The sequence below is a fragment of the Lampris incognitus genome, chromosome 5, assembly GCF_029633865.1.
Source record: "Lampris incognitus isolate fLamInc1 chromosome 5, fLamInc1.hap2, whole genome shotgun sequence".
NCBI lineage: Eukaryota > Metazoa > Chordata > Actinopteri > Lampriformes > Lampridae > Lampris > Lampris incognitus.
Window position 1 is genome coordinate 25,628,829 of NC_079215.1, and position 21,843 is coordinate 25,650,671.

The 21,843-nt window shown below is 44.5% G+C and overlaps 1 protein-coding gene across 1 annotated transcript in view; it reads left to right on the top strand.

Moving 5' to 3' along the window:
* Positions 1 to 281: 281 nt before the first annotated feature.
* The window catches only part of LOC130112643 (lysyl oxidase homolog 4-like), a 30,485-nt gene continuing 8,923 nt past the window's right edge, over positions 282 to 21,843 (top strand). Inside the window, exons 1-12 of the mRNA XM_056280096.1 lie at positions 282 to 392; positions 1,782 to 2,062; positions 2,232 to 2,899; positions 3,577 to 3,788; positions 9,437 to 9,475; positions 9,651 to 9,858; positions 15,114 to 15,294; positions 17,983 to 18,137; positions 18,438 to 18,605; positions 19,294 to 19,456; positions 19,548 to 19,791; positions 21,501 to 21,616. Of these exons, the coding sequence (XP_056136071.1) occupies positions 376 to 392; positions 1,782 to 2,062; positions 2,232 to 2,899; positions 3,577 to 3,788; positions 9,437 to 9,475; positions 9,651 to 9,858; positions 15,114 to 15,294; positions 17,983 to 18,137; positions 18,438 to 18,605; positions 19,294 to 19,456; positions 19,548 to 19,791; positions 21,501 to 21,616 (2,452 nt within the window). The 5' untranslated portion in view covers positions 282 to 375. The remainder of the gene's footprint in view (positions 393 to 1,781; positions 2,063 to 2,231; positions 2,900 to 3,576; positions 3,789 to 9,436; positions 9,476 to 9,650; positions 9,859 to 15,113; positions 15,295 to 17,982; positions 18,138 to 18,437; positions 18,606 to 19,293; positions 19,457 to 19,547; positions 19,792 to 21,500; positions 21,617 to 21,843) is intronic.

Consider the following 21,843-nt stretch of genomic DNA (forward strand, 5'->3'; position numbering starts at 1 on the left):
CTCCTTATCAAAATAAATGTGTGAAAGAGGGAAAAGCCAAACAGTTGGTACATTTCCTTTGTATTGATTTCATTCTCGAAATCGTGTTTATTTTTCAGTCTAGTTTCCTGCCTGCATATCCTCTTCTGTTGTTCTGATGGGCGATAAGTAATTGAAGAGACAAAAGCCATTGAATTGGGAGGAAGGAAAAAAAAATCCTAACATGAAGGGGGAAAATGGGAGGGACGGAGCAAGTGGCAGGTCTGAGGGAGTGACAGAGAACGGGAGAGGGAGGGAAAAGAGGAGAATAGAGAGACAGCGGTAGCAAGTCTTGCTCCCTTCTTTTGCCCCGGCAGCCTTCTTCGCTGTCAGTGAAGAGCAGGCATTGACTTTAGGATGACATCAACCAAGAGGTGAGCTCCTGCTCCAGCCTTTTCCAGCCTTGTCTCCGCTTTCCCGTTGTCGCATCCTTCCCTTTCTGCTGCTTTGCTCTCCTTTTTCCATTAAATACCCCCACGGCATCACATCGGCCTACCTTATTTAAAGGCATACCCTCCACTAATCTGCACTTTTACCTGCTTTGCCTACTTTCACTCCTCATGTCTCCCCCCCTGTCCCCCGTCTCTCTCTCTCGTTTCAGTTGCCTGCACAGCATGCATGCATGGCGTCTGTATCCGACCCGCCGCTGAACACTGAGTGGATGTATTTTAGCATAGACGTGCCTTCACATCCTCCGAATCTACTTTCCTTCACGCTCTCCCTCTCCTTCGGAGGAGACAGTTGGAAGAGACGGACGGAGAGACACAGATATTCAACCGATGTGCCTCAAGTAGTAGTCGTACCGAGGGCCACGTTCATGCGTGTGAAACATTTTTACGACGGTGTTTATTCGCTAATGTCTTGTGTTGACTAAACACACGGAGCCATGCTCGAGGTCTTGCAGAGAGCCGTGGTTTCTGCGGTTCGGATACGGGGGGCTACTTATAGCCTCGCTTCTCCCACTGTTCCCTCCTCACCTTGTCTGTTTCGCACCGAAAGCCACATTCAAAGATATTTTTATTTTCTGATTGTATTTTACAGAGAGCTGCTATATGCAGGAACAACAAGAAAACATTCGTCAGACACTTTTTTTTTAAATACTTGGGAGCATCCCTTCAGGGTTTCAAGTGCACGTTATAATTACATGTCTACTCGGGAAACGGAATGTGAATTTTTTTGTTTTGTTTTTGGGATGTTTGTGGTTGTGTTTGCACATTAATTCTTGAAAGTGAATCAACTGAAAATAATGTTTGCAAGCACACTGGCACAAAAATGGATTGTTGTATAGTTCATTATTTTTTTCTACTATATGAGTCTTTTTCTCTTTTTTTTGCTAGCTTACAGTACAGATTTAACTGAATTCACAAAAGAATGCTGTCCACCTCTGTGTGTTGACAAACTTCAGAAGAGCAGATGAAGTAACCCACCATTATCTTTTTTTTTCCAATCTACATTTTCATCATTTCTCCTCTTGTGACTCTCCGGGCACATTCATTATGACGCATCATAGATAGAAAATACTCCATGGATCTCTGCCCGATCAGCCTGCCTCTCTCCTTCATGTCTCCTTGTCTCGCCCAATGCCTCCAAGTTCAATTTCTCCTTCTCTTCTCTTGCCTGCTAAATCCCCATCTCTTTACTTGGTCACTCTTTGTTTGTCTTCGTCTAACCTATCAGCTTTGCCATCCCTCAAAGCCTTCCCTCTCTATGTCCACACACTCACTCTCAAATCATTCTTGCTCTTCTTGTTGTTTTTCTTTCAGGACGATGGGTCACCCACAGTGCCTGAGCTCCCTCTCCCCGATCCTCCTCCTGCTCCTTTTCTTCCTCCCCCTGCTGTCTGCCCAGGAGGCGCTTGTGCGTCTAGCCGGGATAGGCCGCCGCAATGCAAATGAGGGTCGTGTGGAGGTGTTTTACAATGGAGCCTGGGGCACAGTGTGCGATGATGAGGTGGATATTAACCTCGCTAATGTAGTGTGTCGACAGCTGGGCTTCAAGCGCAGCCTCACATGGGCGCATAGTGCCAAGTTTGGCGAGGGCCAAGGTAAATCCGGGCATGCCATTTTATTTAGATCTGAGATAGCGTTGGGGTTAACACTGAAATGTGCAGCACCCATTAGTACCACAGGGTTTATGATAGACATAATTGATATGATCTCCAAGGTATTTGGTAAAACTGATTTTGCATTGAGGTTACACCTTCTTTCCGACAGGTCTGATCTGGCTGGATAATGTGCGCTGCCAAGGCACAGAGCCCTCTCTTGCAGAGTGTTATTCCAATGGCTGGGGCATCAATGATTGCACCCATGCAGAGGACCTGGGAGTCATTTGTGCCCCTGAGAGGAGGCCTGGCTTCCCCGCAGTCTCCTCGGAGGCGGCCCCCTCAGGCCAAGAGCGACAGCCACAACGACCACAGGGGAGAAGCCAGCCAGCCCAACCTTCACAATCACGACCCGCGGCCCCTCCAGCTCCACCTTCAGCCCCAGACCAAATCTCCTCTTCCTCCAGGAGAGGACATGAGATCGCCCTCCGCCGCGGGCCATCCTCTTCCCGGCGGAGCAGCAATTCACCACAGACGTATGGCCACGAGATACAAATCTTGCGACGAAACAGTGGTGGCTCAAGGGCAGCTCAGCAGAGCAATTTAGCGGTGCCCCAAGGGCACGAGCTACCCTCCCGTCTGGCTAACAGCGCAGCCTACAGGCAGCAGCAGGAGACGGGAAGGACTAGTCCACAAGCAGTGAGACGGGAGGCAGAGAGTCAGGTGAACAGGCTGTCCCAGCCACAGTCCCCACCAAGGAGACATCAGCAGCCTGTTGGGAACCATGTAGACTCTAATTTCCCAGACATCGAACCAGAGACCGATACACACTACACCCAGGTAGGAAAATATGTATTAATGGTATAACCATGTATTTTCTCAACACACACACACACACACACACACGCAAGCACATAAACTACATCCTGTGCCTGCTGCTGCAGTAGGCTTGACTACCACTCACATATTTCATTGGCAGAACGACAGACAAGTAGGCATGCATAATTACAGACAACTTTAAATAAGGCTTCCTGCAAATTAAGTTCATTTTTACCAGCAAAGCCTAGGTTTTCAGACCAAACCACATTTTGTTGTATAGCCTTAACTGTTACATCCCACTATTTCAGACCAAGAGTTCCCCTCGAAGGAAATAACAAGACTTTCATCACGGGGTTTTCACTTTCTTTTAGCCACTTGTTATCACTCTGACACTCACGCTAATGCATTAAATGCACACCCTGTTTTCTATGCTGGCTTCCTTCCCAATTCCTATGTTATGTAGTATGATTAGAGGGTGAAATTAGAGACATACCATAACATATTATCATGTTACTTTTATCAAAATCACGTGCCATGCAGTCAGAGCTGAATAAACACTGAGATGAATTGTTGTTTTAACAAATACCAAATAATCCTCTGCAACTCAGAGAAACCCCTCTGTCAGATGCTCATTAAAACTGTTGGCTTAGCCCTCGCATCCTGACAAACCTAAAACAGAGTCCTTATCTGCTGGTCAGGGCTCTGACAGGGGGCGCCTTGAAGAGGTACGTCTACGACCGGTACTGTCTGCCAACCATGGTGGTCTGGTGACGGAGGGCGTACTGGAAGTGAAGCATGCTGGGAGGTGGCGTCATGTGTGTGACCAGGGATGGGACCTCAGCAGCAGCCGTGTGGCCTGCGGCATGTTGGGATACCCTGCAGCAGAACCACTGGACCAGAACGCCTACAGGTGAGGAGGGGTGAGAGGAGTAAGAGTGGAGCGAGAGAGGAAGTGAAATAAAAGAGAGGGGAAGGGAGAGAGTGAAAGAAAGAGGGGTCAGTATGTGTGTGTGTGTGTGTGTGTGTGTGTGTGTGTGTGTGTGTGTGTGTGCGTCTAGTATGCACACGTATGTATGTATTTGTGTGTGCGTGTGTGAAAGGGATGGACAAGATTGGACTAGCTTCACATCCCTTTGTGGATTAGGTGGATCTACGCTGGGACTTCTGTTCCATTCTCCTCGGTAGTGGAGGTTAACCACAGCAGCTTTCATTACTACCACCACACATGGCATGGCTCTGGTCCAGCCTTGGTCCACAGTGGCGTAAACCGAGCCTGCACAGCCTTCACAGCCTTCACAGCCTAAGGCTTCGTGGGCCTCAGCACAGTTCTAAAATAGTATCAAGGAGTATGTTATTAATGTCTGACCCAAACTCCGGGACTATTATCATCATGGTATGCATCTTCAGATGAAACCACCCATGCATGTCCTTTAATCTCATATAATTAAGACACAGCCTATATAAAAAACAAGTTTTATGTGACAGCAATTGCTGTTGCCATGCAGAATACATGAGAGATTCACAAAACAGACTGGTTCCTGTCACGGCATATTCCTGTATCTCTCTCTCTCCCTCTCTCTCTCTCTCATGCGCTCTCTCTAGTATTAATCATTAATCACTTGGTAGTATTAATCATTAGTTTTTTAAAGGGTTAAGGAAAGGTTAGATTCTATCCACATGATTCAGATATTTGACAAGAAGCGTTCAGTTTTGCCATTCTGGAGTCATGCAGTCATCACACTTGCTTGCACATTTGTAGTCCCATCCATTTTACTGATGAAAAACAAAAGTCATCTTTGAAAGGAATAATTAGTATTTAAAGTATATCGGTTGTTGTCTTTCATAACTCTTATGTTGCCCTGAGGGCCAATAACTTATTTTGGCAATGACAGGCTGTTATCCTTATGCTTCAGCCTGCCTGTCTAAACGAAGTCATAAATATCCTTAAAAGAACCTACACAAAACCACCAAGCCCTAATGCAGTCACCATCAAAACCCCAATGCTCTCTCTCTCTCTCTCTCTCTCTCTCTCTCTCTCTCTCTCTCTCTCTCTCTCTCTCTCTCTCTCGCTCACACACACACACACACACACACACACACACACACACACATGCATGTGCATGCATGCACACACACACATGCACACAGGCCTTCTCTGTGTGTCTGCCTGTCTGCCTGTCTGTCTGCCTGCCCACTGAAGTCTTTTTATGGCTTGGCTAGCAGGATGAATCAACCAACCACTGGTTTGCCCTGTACCATCTGTCTCTCCACGTTTCCAATAATTACACCTAGCATCCTGCTCTGCTCAGGCGGCCGGTAAAAGCCTCTTCCCCTCAACTGCCCTATTCACCATTCCACAACTACAGCCTCCCACATTCTGAATCAAACTAAACTGTTAACTTCTCAGACTCACTCATCTCACAGGGTTTCTCCCCAGAAGTAAAACTGGGTTCATTCCCGGATCAAGAAACCCTGTGGGATTGTTCTTGACTTTGAGGGAAAACAAACTTCCAGGCCATTTGCCTCGTTGGATCTAAGTCGTCCAATTCAAGATCCCCTTTGCACTTTGGTTTTATTTTAAGCCGTTGAGATGCCCAGCCAGAGTAAAATGGCTGTAGCTCTTGAACACGTCTGAATATACGCATAATCATCATTTGAATATACGCATAATCATGTTCTCTCCAGAAAGGTAACCCTCTGCATTTTTTTTCCTATCCTAGCTATCGAATAGGTTAACTATCGGTTAAGGTGAGGTTAAGGTAAGCGTTGGGTTAAGTTTAGGGTTAGGTAGAGGTTTAGGATAAGTCCGGTTAAGGTAAGTTAGATTAAATTTAGGTAAGTTCTGTGAAGTAGGGTTGAGGGAACATAGACACGCTCCTGACCAACCTGGCATGTTTTTAACCTTTACATGGCCCTAACCTGTACATGTCAGCAAACTCACTAAAATGTTCTAGGGTTTAGTTACTCTTTAAGTGTTATTTTACTGCCAGGCTTTTTAGTCAAATCTGTAATCGGTATCTAAATTTACTCATAGCAGACTTTGGCATTATTGATCATTATACAGACAACATTAACAAATGCACACCTTGCACTAACAAATGCACTAGGGGAACGTGCTCTTGCCTTTGCAAGTCCCCAAACACAAGCTTGTTTGAAGACTAGATGATGCCAGAGAATTTTGTTTATTTTCTTTTGTCAACCTCCACCTAACCACATAGGAGATGAATGAAGCATCCATTTCTGCCCCACAGTAAACAGCTGTGGGGGAGAGTAAGGGCTTCCCCCCCACCCCCTAAGCCAGAGAGGAAGAAGCCACAGAAACCTGATATGCTTTATGGACTGAACTATTTCAAGGTAGATATTTGTGTCAGTGGCTGCCTCTTTGAAAAAGTTTTCTGAAATGATGAGGAAACTAACTCACTAGTAGCACCAAAAAATAAAAATAAAAAATACAGCTGTGATAAGAGTTTCTCTATAGAGCCACATGATAACAGCGAGGACTTGTGGACCTAGTTGCCATGCTGGCGGCCATCTAGTCATTTTGGGGGTTGTGTCCATTACAGCCACCGTAATTATGGTTTGAGTCTGGGAAGAGCTAGGAGAGATCTTCTAATCTAGGATATTCCCTTGATTCAACCTGCTCTACGCCCTTTGCTGTGTCAGCATGTTGTCTCGCCATGTGGCTCTTGGTGTGACTCTCTTTGTCTCTGCCGGTTATATTGCTCTGTGTAATTTAACAGATGTTTTAATACTCCCCCACTCTGCTGAAAATAGAGAAGCGCTAAAGCAATTTCTAGCACCCCTGGTTCATCGTGGAAACATGCTCTTTGAGTCTGACAAATTTACTTGAACCCCCACCCCACCCCCAACTCCTCATTTCTACCGGTCTACCTTCCTAGTCAGGTGCTATTCTTTTCAAACAGGCACTTCTGCTGAAAACATAATTCCATAGAAAATACATTATTATTATTATTATGATTTTAAGAAATCTCACCATAACACTTTATCTATTGGGAACCATGAACCCGTGTAGAGAATGTTATGGAGTTTGTGCAAGAACCTAACCCACCGTCTCCTAAGACTACTATATCAATGCAGGCAAAGCAGTTTTGAATATGTATAATAACAGGTTATCTTGCTTTTCCAGTTAGTCAATTTTCTAGTTTCCATTGTGGTTTATGGTATTGTGTGGTCAGAAGTGCACACAACTTCTGGAAGCAGTCCAGAGACATTCTGTGGAAGTAGGAGAGGGATATGAGTGTTCTCCAGGTTAGCAGCATACTGTTGTGGATGGAGGTGTTTGGTGTGACCCGGGGCAAATTGCTGTGGCTTGGTTCTCTCTGAAAGCACACAGAAATGCAGAGAGAGCTCCGTGTTTCACCATCGCCTGTCTTTCTCTCTGCCCGCAGCCCAAGGAAAGTTTCAGTCACACATGACATTATCAGCTCTCAAGTGGACGATGCAAATGTGTCATTTAAGTGCCGAACACCATGAGAACATGCTTTTCCTGTTTCTGTGAAGATGTGGAGCCCATAAAATTTGCCCAGTTCATAGAAACTGCAATCCTACATCACTTGGCTCTTGTTTCCCAGCAACCAGCCATAATATGGGGTGACGAGGCTGGGGTTTTAAACACCCTTCTTTTTACAGAGCTGTGGCAGGCAAAGTTGATATGGACGTATGCATATTTCCGTGTCTGGTGTGTGTGAACCGACATGCTACTGCTCGACCGCACAGCAGACACAGCCAAGCATTTCAGGCAATTATATGGGCAGCACTCCCTCCTCTTGTCAACCCCCCCCCCCGTCTTCCCCCCCTTGAACTAACAACCTCTTATAGTCTTATAGTCTCATTTTAATTCACCGCAGAGTTATGAAACGATTGGAACTGCCACACAGACACAAGGCACTCGTGCATGCAGTGCACACAGATACATGCTCGCATCTACTCACTGATACAAATACAGTTTGTGTCTGTGTGATACACAAAATGCACTCACTCATATAAACACATGCCTACACACAATATTTGCATATGCACATGCATGAATACCCATTCACATTAATCATCCCCTTGCACAGATTCTTACTTAGGGAAGGAAAACAAACTATACCTCAACAGTCTTGTCACCCAACAGCCTTCCATACAGTCTGATGAAAAAGACAGACTGTTCCAAAGCTTTTCTCTTTACTCTCAGATCTGTTGTGTGCAGTTTATGGTGTGTGAGTTTCTCGTGGCCTTGTTTTCTAAGTTGATCTTGGAGATGAGTGTAACAACATGTGCAATAGTAGGGGTCTGGGGTTTTCCTGCAAGCGGTGTGTCTCTAGTTTTAGTATGCCAAATATTTAGTGCAACATGCTTTTGGTTGTGGAGTAAATGTTCCTTCTGTCTATACTTGGTATCGTGACTCCTTTAGCTTGGACACTTCCATGAAGGGCGTCAGTCACATTGCACCTGCCTGTGGTTATACTGGGTGATGTGACCAGTCAGCTCAAGTGAGCATGTTTGTGCATGTGTGTGCATGCGTGTGTGTGTGTGTGTGTGTGAGTGAATTTCAGTTTGTGTGTGCGTGCATGTATGTCTGTGTCTTTGTGTACACATGTCATGGGGGGGAATACTTCCCAGACTCGGCCTGGTTTGTGAATCATGCTTTTTATTGAATTCTCCTGTTGTTGTTTTTCCTTTGCTGTTTTAGGTTTTTATTTCATCCTTTTGCTGGCTTTTAGTGTGGTGGTGGTGTGTGTGTGTGTGTGTGTGTGTGTGTGTGTGTGTGTGTGTGTGTGTGTGTGTGTGTGTGTGTGTGTGTGTGCGTGCGTGCGCTTGCGGTCCCCCTGATGTTTACCTTTAGAATTGTGACTCTAGTTTAAGTTAATATCCATTAAAATGAATGCAGTATTGTAAACAATGTGGAAGCTTGGCAGCTTCCTATAAGGCCACTACCACAGATTAATTCCATGGTACTTTGCTTGTATTTATAGGATTTTTCCACATATATGTCCCCGACCAGACATCCAGTGAATATAGACAGACATTAAAACAGAAATATCCATGAATGGATGACTGAAAAAAGACATGGCATGATGAGGATGGTGCTAGTTTGAAAAAAGGGTGAGGGAGAGAGGCGAACAGACAGAGTGGTTATGTGCTGTCCTATTGTGGGACACTGTCTCCCTGACTTTCACCACCTCACTCCCCCCCCCCCTTCTCTTGCTCTTTAATTGGGATTGTGTTTAGCCACAAAGTCTTTGCACCCTGTTATATCTCCTTAGTATTTACAGCTAAATCCAAGGCTTAACAGTCTGAGAGATAGGCATGAAGAGTAGGGAGGGGAGAGGTAAGTGAAGAAAACGAGTGAAGCTGTGATCCAAAAGGACAAAGATTCAGGGGGAGATGAAACATGGGTAATGAATATGGGGACAGTAAATGAGGATTTGAATTAGTTTTTAAGATAATTGTTGTTTAGCATGCAGAGCCAAAATCACCCAAAACATGAAGACAAAATAAATGAAGAGCAGGGCTAGCATGGTTTTATAGCTTCACACTGTGTGTGTCTTACAGGAAATACTGGGACGCCAAGCTCGCAGATCCATCTTCAAGGTAAAGTTGAAGTCTGTTCTTCAGAGTTCATCACCTGTCATCAGTTTTAATAATGCCGATTGTCTTCATCCTTGTGACTGTGATCAGTATCACAGTGATGATGATCACAAGTCTCTCTCAAAGGTCTCTGCTCTTTCTTAATCTACATAACACCTCCTCCCCTCCATCCCCCAAGGCTGAGGACGCTCTCCAGTAAGAAGGGTTACTGGGTGGAGAAGGTCACTTGTACGGGTGTGGAGGTCTCACTGTCTGAGTGCCGAGTCCAGCTGTCTCTCTCAAGGAGTGATGTTCCCTGTCGGGGTGGCATGCATGCTGTGATGCGTTGTATCATAGGAGCCCAATTCACACGCCTTGGCAGAACTCCCCCACCGCCAGCCATGCAGGTTAGTGGGAAATAATATTTTAGAAAATGTAAGGTACAATGAGTGAGGAGTTTGAACAAAGTATTGGATAGGGGCCTTTGAAAAAGGCAAAAATAAAAATAAGTTAAAGTTTAGTATCACTTATGGCTATAATTGTTATGCATTATGTCTCTTTCTAATGAAAAATAAAACAAAACAAAAAAAACAAAAGAAATAATAAATGAGCAAAAAAGAGAGATTTCAGGTTTTCTATTTTCTCCTTTAGAAAAGAGCTCCCCCTAGTTCAGCTTCTCTCAGTCAATCTTTTTTTCTCTTTCTGATATACATGATGTCATCAGATCAATCTCAGAACCCAGTGTAAAATCGTCGTAAATTATCCCAACTGGCTGATGATTGACAATATGTCTATCTAATAGACATGAGGTTACCAAAGCAGTTAGATGTATTGAGGAATTTTCTGCTGTCAGGTTTGAAAATGAACTTGAGCAAATCTGTTCTATTACCACTCAAGGAATGTGACTATCAGAAGTGAATGGTATCTCTGTGAAGAACATGGCTACTTACATACCTGGGTGTTGTCATAGACAAGAAAGAAAAACTTTGCAGTAACTTAAACTTCAGCCCTATAGTTGAACAAACGAAACATTTTAATATGTGGTTGATGACAGATCTTTCATTGAATGGTAGAGTTTTGTTGTCTAAAGCTGAGGGAATATCCAGATTCGTTTATGTGTCCTTATCACTGGAAATGCCTACTGGAATATACAAAAAAAAATTGTATAAGATTTTATTTAATTTCATTTAGAGGAACAAATGTCATTACTCAAGAAAATATATCTTGTGCACTCAAAAAGAAATGGTGGTCTGGAGGTACTAAATTTTGAGACATTAAACAATACCTTTAAAGTGAAATTGTTGACTAATTTGATGAAAGAAAAAGACAACATTTGGAACACCTTCCCTAAATATGTATTTAATTCAATGGGTGGACTTAAATTTCTTCTTAAATGTGATTATAAAATTGACAAGTTACCTGTTAAGTTATCAAATTTTCATAAACAAGCTCCACTGGCCTGGAAACTAATTTACAAACATAATTTTTCACCAACTAATTACCACATCTGGAATAACAAGCATATTCAATATAAAAATAGATCACTCTATTGTAACAAATGGGTTGACAATGGTGTTATATTGGTTAAACAACTTCTTAATGCTGATGGACAGTTATTAACATATAATACATTTCTCTAAATTCAGGCTACCAGTTACGCCAAAAGAGTATGCAGTAGTTTTTTTTGCTGTGCCAAGGGGTGTGCTGCAGCTTCTTAGAGGTTCAGTAAACAAGAGCTCAATGATTGATCCATTCAGTAGTGGTATATTTCTTGGATAGGTTGATATTACTAAAAATGAATCCTCGAATAAATACATCAGGAATCAAATACAAGCTGTAGCTCTACCCCCAGGAAGATTCTTTTGGGCCTCCCTTTATTGAGAATTTGATTGGCCAGAAGATTTGGCTTGTTGGGGACAAATTTTCTCTTAATAATAAAGTTAAGGACGTCTCCTTTAAAATTATGCATCGTATATATCCGGCAAAGAAGACATTAGAGAGGTTTAAAATTGATATGGAATATTCTTGTCATTTTTGTAAACTAGAAGAAACAATCTGTCATTTATTTTATCACCGTATGAATATCAGAATATTTTAGGTGGATGTTCAGCATCATAAAAGAAGGAAAACTGGACAAACAACACTTACAGTTAATTTTCCCCCTGCTTCCGGTGTGGGAAGATGGCTGCACGAATTCGCGCTTGCAGCGGCCTCACCCTGTACTGTTCATGCAGTGTCTTCGTCCATGTCAGCGTCTAAGTTTTGTCTTCGTTTGATGGCTGGGAGAGCTGGCGCTGGATCGGCTGAGCGAGCGGGGCAGGCTAAGCTGACCGCTAGTCCATGCAGACCGGCAGTTCTGATAACATCGAGGGCGGTCTGGCAGCGGCCTCACCTGGCGTTGACTGGCGTTTTTGATGTCGTCGTGAGGAGTGCGGAGAGGTGCGTCGACGGTGTCTGGCTGGGGGAGCTGGCGCTGGATCGGCTAGCAGAGCTTGGTCTGCTTCCTCCGGTGGGCCCGGGGACCACAGCCCCTGCCCGGAGCTGCGTCCGAGGAGGAAACGCTGAGGGCGGTCTGACAGGACGCGGAAGCGGGGCGGGCTAAGCTAACTGCTAACCCATGCAGACCGGCGGTTCCGACTGTCATCCTGGCTGGCGTTCGTTCCCTTGGACAGTGATTTTTTTATTATTTTATTTTTTAGTTTGGATATGTGTGCTCTTGTAGTTTTTGGATGTGTTTTTGTCTTTGCGTTGTACTGCTGTGGGCTGGAGGAAACGGCATTTCGTTTCATTTCATGTACGCAAGCGCATGAAGCGAAATGACAAATAAAGTGTTCCCGGTTCCTCATTATTATTGGGAAGATTCCACATTCATAAGAAGAAATGGGCAGACTCCAAACCAAATTTTGGACATTTTCATCAAGAATTGCACCATTATGGTACTACGATAAGAGGACCTAAAAACAAGAAGGCAATTAGAACGTATTGTAACGTGCATGGATAAGAAGACACGCTGGCCGCTGGCTCGCGTGTGTGACCCTTTAGTCGAGCGGTTAGCGATGCCTCCTGCGGTGCGGCCGATAAGGGTTCGCTTCCCGGCCGCGGCAGTTCCTGTGGTTGCGTTGTCCCCCGAATTCGCTACATTGGTGTCAGAAGCGGGATGGAGCGACCGTAAGGCCATCGGAAGCGTATGCGCCCTTAGGCGTGAAGGAGCTGTAATGCTTAAGCGCGGGGACGCGCTTCCCGAAGGAGGGGGGTAGTGTAACGTGCATGGATAAGAAGACACGCTGGCCGCTGGATCGCGGGTATGACCCTTTAGTCGAACGGTTAGCGATGCCTCCTGCAGTGCGGGCGATACGGGTTCTCTTCCCGGCCGCGGCATTTCCTGTGGTTGCGTTGTCCCCCGAATTCGCTACAGTATTGTGTTTCTGATCAACTTCTTACAGACTGACATTTAATTTTGAAGAAGAGTATTATTTTTTATATATATATTTTTTAGTTCTTCACCTTTTGTTTTGTGTATGCACCCCTGGCATTAACAGTTTGTGTTCATAATGTAATGTACATGTGTTTTATATAATAAAGAGAGGGGGCAGGGAGTCTAAAATCGTCGCCAGACGGGACGACGGCCAATATTTCGGGGCTTGTAGCTGCTGGCTGCTCGCTTCCGTTTCCTAGTAAGACTTCCTCTTCCGTGCGCCCATCTTTGTTTACAGTCGGATTAGCAATTTCAGACGCGAGAAATTGGAGTTGAGAGGCGACGCCTACGATCGGATTGTTTCACAAGTAGTCGTCATGAGTGGAACGTTTCTCCATACAATACACAAACATCGATACTTTTTGTAGGTGTTTTAGATCCAGACGACACTTTAGCCAACCAGTTCCGCCTATCGCGCCCCTCACGGACTGTTACCAACATGCAACCAAAGCATGTTCCTGTAGAAATCACTGCGTACTCAAACGTAACTGGTCAATACTCTACTTCTTCCGGTTTATCCTCTGTTTCTCAGGGGGTCACCACAGCGGATTTTAGTTTCCATCGGTACCCTGTGAGGGCACAGCATTAATGGCGACCGTTGTTAATCCGGGCCTTGACCGATCCGGTATGGAGCCTCGACCGATCTGGTATGGTTTTGTCAATCCGCATACTACTACTACTTTCGGCTGCTCCCTGATTTGGCAAACATTTTACGTCGGATACCCTTCCTGACACAAACGCTGCCATCCCAGTATTCATGGACTTGCGCCCATACCTGTCGCCTGTATGAATGTGATTATAATTAATACGTGATTGATAAATACTACTCGGACTAAAACGAGAACAGAAATGGAAATAAAAGGGGCATTCGGATAGCGCAGCGGTCTATTCCGTTGCCTACCAACACGTGTTACCTCCGGGTTGGTCGGGCGTCCCTATATCGACACGATTGTCCGTGTCTACGTGTGGGAATCCAGATATGGGTATGTGTCCTGGTCACTAGCGCCTCCTCTGGTCGGTCGGGGCGCCTGTTCGGGGGGAGGGGGAACTGGGGGAAACAGCGTGGTCCTTCCATGCGCTACGTCCCCTTGGCGAAACTCCTCACTGTCACGTGAAAAGAAGCGGCTGGCGACTCCATATATATCGGAGGAGCCATGTGGTAGTCTGCAGTCCTCCCCGGCTCGGCAGACGGGGTGGAGCAGCGACCCGGACGGCACGGAAGAGTGGGGTAGTTGGCCGTATACAGTTGGGGAGAAAAAAAGGGAACATTACCAAAAAAAAAAAAATGGAAAGAAGAATGCTTCTGATACCAAAATCCATGCCTACAGATTATATATATATATATAATCCAGTGAGTCAAGTAAATTCTTTATGAGACAGTACAAGCCTGTTTCATGCCATAAGCAATCATCAGCTGTCAATAAAGCTAATAAAAAATAAATAAGGCAGTAAATGGAATGATTGCTTATGGCATGGATTAAGCTTGTACTGTCTCATAAAGAATTTGCTTGACTCACTGGATTATTTTGCTCATTTTTTGAGCACTTTCCCTACCGTTGAGTGATTCTTTTAACAAAGTTTTATGTATGTATATATATATATATATATATATATATATATATATGTGTGTGTGTGTGTGTGTGTGTGATTCTCATCAGACACTCATTTACACACAGCCAATCAGATTGAATCATCAAAATATGAAACACCGCCCAACCTTACTGCCAACCTGTACTTGTCTCTCAGAGGTCAGTTCATGAATATTAATGACTAAACCACTCCCTCATTGTGCTTGAGACAATTGAGAGCAGTTATGGACATAGGTATAAAAACTACAAATATTAAGTCGATTACACGTAAAAAAAATGTTGCTGAGGTTTTGGGATGTGAAAAATTCAATCGGATTACTAATTTGGGTCCAAAAATAAGACTAAAAATAAGAGGATAACAATGCCTCCTACATTTCACCATAGCTGTTATTTCTTTTGTTTGCTTTTCTTTGTGTTGTATGAAAACACCAAGAATATTGTCATGCTGCTTTGGCTCTGCTCCTTGCTCTCTTCACTGCTGGTGACTTTGAGTGAGTGTGCTCTGGAATTTAAAGATAATTCAACTGTTACCGTGAACCGCTCTGTAAAATGTCTCTTTACCCTTTCTTGCTACCCTTTCATCTATCTCCTCTTCTAGCTGGTGGTCCGCCTAAAGGCCGGGCCCCGTCTGGGCGAGGGCCGTGTGGAGGTGCTGAGGGAAGGAAAGTGGGGCACTGTGTGCGACCACCTCTGGAACATCAACGCAGCCAGTGTCGTCTGCAGGGAGCTGGGCTTTGGAACAGCAAAGGAGGCCCTCAACAGGGCCCAGCTCGGACAAGGTAAGATGGGATATTAAACATATGCCCACATACACATGCGTTCTCAGCCTCTTTCATGTCGTTGTTATTATTGTTTTTTAAAATATCATTCAGTTTTATTTCCCATGACCAGAGCAGGTCCAGGTCATGATTATGGGACTGTGTAGTCTCATTGCAGCAGTGCACACAAAACTGCAATTTGGTTTTGCCAGGGTCTCTACCCTAAGGGATGGGATAACTTTAATCATAAAAACGACATCGGATGTGTAATGAAGACGTGAAGCTGTGAGGGTGTGTTACAGGGCTTTCCTGGGTCCTTACAAATTGTACACTAACCTTACTCCTTAGCATAAAGAACCTGGAAAGGCAGAGAAGGATGGTTGGAGGTAATGTTAGGGTGCACCTCTTATCCTAGGTAGTAGTGCTCCTTCTTGGCCCCTCAAAGCTCTCCTTACCAGCTAACTGGCTGCCTTTAAAGTTGCACTCTTTTCGGTTTTAAAATGTTTGTAGGGTCTAATGGACCAATACAACAAAGTAATTGTGCCAAACAAACAAGTGTCCGGCAGCTTCAGGTTGTCAGTGGCAATAGGGTTCCTCTGTTATATGCCTTCCTTAAAGGCACAGGTTAATCCTCAAACCACCAAAGGTGTGCTGCCCGTTTCAGCCTACCAGCCAATAAAAAGACAGAAAGAAAGGAAATGGTTGTGTGCTTATGACTGAACACAACAGGAGGGTAAGGGAAAGGTGGGTATTATCCTTATTTTGGAGTTTTATACATGCACCAGACAAGGTTCAAGAAATCTTACATAGGTTTCTTGAACCTATGTAAGATTAGAATTAGGATTAAGGTTATAGTTAAATTTCCTTCTTGTTTAATACATATTATTCAAAGTTTGTTTTAATGTAGGACTCTTGAAAGCGTGGCCTGTTTGGGCGAAAAGACTTCCGATTTGAACACAACCCAAACCCCCGGGCATTGACCTGTGAGTATGTTGAAAGATAGCAACTCTGGATTAATGTGATTCCACTAGGCACTTTGAGTTTGACATCAGCCTTGATCATTGCTCTGCTCAGACTAAACAGAATTTCTCGGACTAAATGTGCATTCCTAAAAAAAGCTACTCGGTGCTCAGAGAACTGATGAACAAGTGGACAAATAACAAATAAACCCATTGAAAATGTTTACAGCCCGGCTGTTATTCCTCTTTGAAAAGCTGAATTGCTGTAGTATTCTACCCATGACCGATTATACGAGTGTAAACTCTGTGTCCCAGTTCCAGCAGACTAAGTAACAGAATGTGCTCTTGTTAAAATAATTCCTCTATATTATGCATGAAAGGTTAGTGTAGCGAGAACAAGATGTAACGAAATCAACAGGGTGCAGATTTAGCATAAGCATTTACAAAGATTATGATCTTGGCACAGTGGTTAGCGTGGTCGCCTCACAGCAAGAAGGTCCTGGATACAAGCCCCGGGGTAGTCCAACCTTGGGGGTCGTACCGGGTCGTCCTCTGTGTGGAGTTTGCATATTCTCCCCGCATTTTGTGTGGTTTCCTCCCGTCCAAAGACTTGTAGGTCAGGTGAATCGGCCATACTAAATTGCCCCTAGGTATGAATGTGTGTGTGTGTGTGTGTGTGTGTGTGTGTGTGTGTGTGTGTGTGCGTGCGTGCGTGCGTGCGTGCGTGCGTGCGTGCGTGCGTGCGTGCGTGCGTGTGTGTGTGTGTGTCAGCCCTGTGTGATGGCCTGGCGGCCTGTCCAGGGTGCCTCCCCGCCTGCCGCCCAATGACTGCTGGGATAGGCTCCAGCGCCCCCGCGAGCCTGAGAGCAGGATAAGCGGTTCGGATAATGGATGGATGGATGATCTATTTGCTGTTATTCAAGGGTTTGGACATGTAACTATTAAGATATAATAATCGTCAATGTAAACTTATTTCTGCCAAGTAGACCATATATTCACACACATAATTATTTTGATGTTGCTATACCTCTGCAGTAACTATAATCACACAAATTTACTGCCATTTTTCTGCCCGATTGAGCAGCATCTTTGGTAATGGTGTTCACTATTCCTCCCAACTTTTCTTCGTGAAGCAGTTCACAGAAGCGATTTTAGTGTTTCCATGTTTTGCTGGTCTCTGTGAGCATCATGCTGAGCTGCAGTTTTTCCGAGGAGAACTGTCATTAAATGTCAAGATTTAGCTAGCCACACCACAGATAAGGTTTGCTGATGCGATGCAAGCGCTACACATGAATTGGCTCTTTGCACTGGAGTGACTCTTTGGAGAAACGGAAAGAACAGCCAGAGAAGACACACCACCAACTACTGTGACACGTCTACCCAGCCCGACTTGATGACGTCATTAACTATTTGTGGCTAAATTATAGGGCTTGAACACTACGCGTTGAAACTTTTTCCTCCATTCAGGCAGTTTCACTTCTATCTTAGTGTAAAATATACGTGCAGAGTGTAGCGTACGGTGTAATTTGGACTAAGGGCTCTCTGTATTTGCTCGGTGTCGGAGCCACATCAGAGGTTCGGATCATGTCTGGTCTTTTAATCCCTTTCTAAAATGATGTGTGGGTCATGGCTTCCAGCAGCCCAATATGAATGACTGCTAGGTTTATGGAATTGTGTGCATGTATGTATGTCAACTTATTTTTTCTAAGACATGCATGATAGTCACCATCCTTCTCTGCTTGCCCTGTAGGGACCGGTCCCATCCACATGAATAGTGTCCAGTGTACTGGTAGAGAGAAGTCCATCATGGATTGCCACTACAGAGAAGTCCCACTGTACAGCTGTAAACACAGTCAGGATGTAGCAGTCCGCTGTAATGTTCCCAACACAGGCCTGCAGTCTACGGTGAGAATGTGAATGCTCAAATCTATAGCCACACAAACGTATTTACTTCTTTTTTTTTTGGTATATACCACAGACACAAAAATCCCACAAGTGCATTTCAGTTTGATTTTGATGAGGAGAAAAGGTGCCACAATTCAAGGGGTTGCATTTTTTTGATGGCACATTATTGTATTTGTTTATTTATTCTGTTTTACATCTTCGTCTTAGCTGATGAAATGATACGCATTCCCCACTGGGACCAGTAGATTTACAGCAAGCTACATGTTGATTCACCTAACCGTATCTAATTCTATACTCAAGGTGCGGCTGGCCGGAGGCAGGGCGTCCGCAGAGGGTCGGGTGGAGGTGCTGTTGGAGGTGGGGGGTGTTAAGCGCTGGGGGTCCGTCTGCAGCGAGAACTGGGGCATCAACGAGGCCATGGTGGTCTGTCGACAACTGGGCTTTGGCTTTGCTTCCAGTGCTCATCAGGTGTGAAAAAAGGCTTCTATGTTGTCCCTTCACATATCTGCCCCCTCTCAATTTTCTAATACTTTGGTCACACCCTCTTGATCATTTTCTAAGATTTTGTTTTTTGTTCTTTAATCTCAATCTTCTGCTTGTTTCCCCTCTACTCACTCTTTCCCTCTTTCTCTGTCTCTACCATACTGGACTCTGTTCTGCTGTTTGTATGCCTCTGCTGTGTTATTACAAAGGGTTGAGGTAATTACAGGCTTCTGAAATGTCCACTTCCAGCGGAACAAAAATATAAGAGGGAAAACCAGGCAAAGAGAGATTTGGGGGAGGGAAAAAAAGTCAGCAAGCAAACAAACTCAAAATAGACGTGTGCTTGGAGAGGGCAGTAGTGTTGAGTGTGTTTTGGAGAGATGGGGGTGGGTTTGATGGAAGCATTTAACACACACTACTGAAATAGTGAAAAAAGAATGGAAAATGTTAAAATGTGCAGTTAATGACTTTGATTGTTGCCATGAAAAATGGGATTTATTGATTTTGGCACTATATGTTCCTTTTATTTCGACAAGTTTTGTCATTCTTTGTGCATTTATTCCTTAGACTTCTGTGATCTGCGCTTATCATAGATTCACAACTCAGTTCTCAAAATTGACTTGTGTGTGTGTGTGTGTGTATGTGTGTGTGTACCTTCTGTTTCTCTGTGCAGGAGACCTGGTACTGGTCTGGCTCTCCAGATGCCAGGGATATGGTTCTTAGTGGAACCCACTGTGATGGTACAGAGATATCTATCCAGCAGTGTCGTCGCAACACACAGGTCTACTGCCCGAGAGGAGGAGAGGGCAAAGCTGCTGGGGTCACTTGCGTAGAAAGTGAGCCCAATGTCACTGTGCACTTACAAACATCATTGCTATCTATGAAAACAATGGCTGACCATTAAACATTCATTCTTGATCTCTGCAGCTGCTCCTGACCTGGTATTGGATGCCCAGCTTGTCCAGGAGACAGCCTACCTGGAGGACCGACCCCTCCACCTGTTGTCCTGCGCCAATGAAGAGAACTGTCTGTCCTCCTCCGCTGCCAGAATGAACTGGCCCTATGGCCACCGCCGCCTTCTGCGCTTTTCCTCCAGAATCATGAACCTGGGCCGAGCAGACTTCCGTCCCAGAGCCAACAGAGAAAGCTGGACATGGCACCAGTGTCACCGGTAAGCCTGGGACAGATGGTGAGAGACATGGTGTTGTGTGGGAACTGAAAGGCACCAGCATCCGGACCAGCCATACATTATAGACTGGAATGAGGGAAATCAGAGACGTCAAAGAAAATAACCATTCCATGTTAAAGTAATGACTGTTTACAGTACGAGCTGAAAATGAGCTTAAATATATAAGACGCTGCAACTGAATCAGGATCGTAAGAGTAGCACTGGTATATCTGAGATTTGTTCCTTAAATAACAAATGGCCTGTGAAAGTCTGTAATTTCACACAGTAAGCAGTATGTCTAATCCACTTGAAAATGAAGCTGACAAAAAACTCCTTTTACTGGACACCCAGCTGTTAAGAGTCACAGCTATGACTGGGCCCAGACTGGCCTGGCTTCTTATCTTGGTGGTTGTGGTTCTGTGTTACCAAAAAGAGAAGCACAACTCAGTGTCTTTCTCAGCCACAGCCCAATAACAACCTTCCTGGCCAGCAAATACATGGTTTCGCTTACGTTTTTGGTAGAATCTGTGCTAGGAATGATTGTGTAGTGAGAGGAAGATCAAAACTAAGCTAACATTTGATCGTCATCTCCCATTCCCTTTAAAAGCCAGGTATGCTTTCACCTTGGTGGATTGCTATTGTAATGGCGGATTTGCCAAAATATTGCACATTATGCACCTGCCAATGTAGGCCCATGTTACTATCTTAATAATGCGGCCCTAAAATAATGTAAATACCGCGCCATTGACTTTAGACCAGGTTTTTGTTGGTCAGTGGTGCAATCGCTTTCCGCTGCCTCAAGATAGCAATGCGCCAACAATTTGCCTGACCAAACCTCATTTTAAGACCAACACACCCATGGGTGCTCAAATGGGCGCAAGTACATTTGCTATTTAAACAACATGGGCGCTGGTGGGAAAATGACAACTGCGTCGATCTGAAACTAGCAATGACGCTTGCACTGTGCTTGGCACCTGGTGTCAGATAGGGCCCGTTGTGTCATTAAAATTTGGTGTTTCAAAATGGAGCCACTTGACAGCAAATTCCCAGGCTGATTTCTGTTGCCAGTCCGCCCCTGCTGTGGAGTTTTCCATGTAAACAGACACAGGTTTTACATTCATAATTTCACACATGCAGACATAGAGTTTGTTGTTAAACCCCACGGACTATGTCAACAAAAGTTATTACCTTCAAAGGTGTTTAGAAAATCTTTATTTTTAATATTTAGAGGGCTACAATTTACATTACAAGGCTCTAATTTTGCATCCAGATTTCTGCAGTCTTTGAGAGAGGAAACTCTGGTCCGTGCACTTGATGGATATATGTATGATTGCAGGCGTGGCAGACGTGATCCTCAATAAAATCACTTTTTTACATTCCTGCAGTTACCTAACAACAGAAACATAAAGCTGTGCCAGTGACAACACCTGCATTTTGTTATACATTTGTGTTGAACGACAAAATAAGTGATCACAGACAGAATTGAAGGCAACATAAGTTTGGCTTTTTTACATTGCGGACAATGGGGAGGACGGATCTTTATCTTACTAAGATGAAGCGGAAGTACAAAATACTAACAGCCCTGAAATTACCATTAACTTTGGTTAGCCGGTTAGCATTTCCTTCAGTGCTCGTGCCATGCGTGTACATCCTCTCCTTAATTCACTTCCTCTTTTCCTCTTCCCTTCCTTTTTTCTCTTTGCTTTTTTCAGGCACTACCACAGTATTGAGGTGTTCACCCATTATGACCTCCTAACCCTAAATGGAACCAGGATCGCTGAGGGTCACAAGGCCAGCTTCTGTTTGGAGGACACCTACTGTCCTGATGGTAAGACACATATTCATCATATTGGTATTGGTTACCAATCTTTGTCAAGATAGTCACATTGAGGGCATCCCGGTAGCATAGCAGTCTATTCCGTTGCCTACCAACACGAGGATCACCGGTTCGAATCCCCTTGTTACCTCCGGCTTGGTCAGGGGTCCCTACAGACACAATTGGCCGTGTCTGCGGGTGGGAAGCCGGATGTGGGTATGTGTCCTGGTCGATGCACT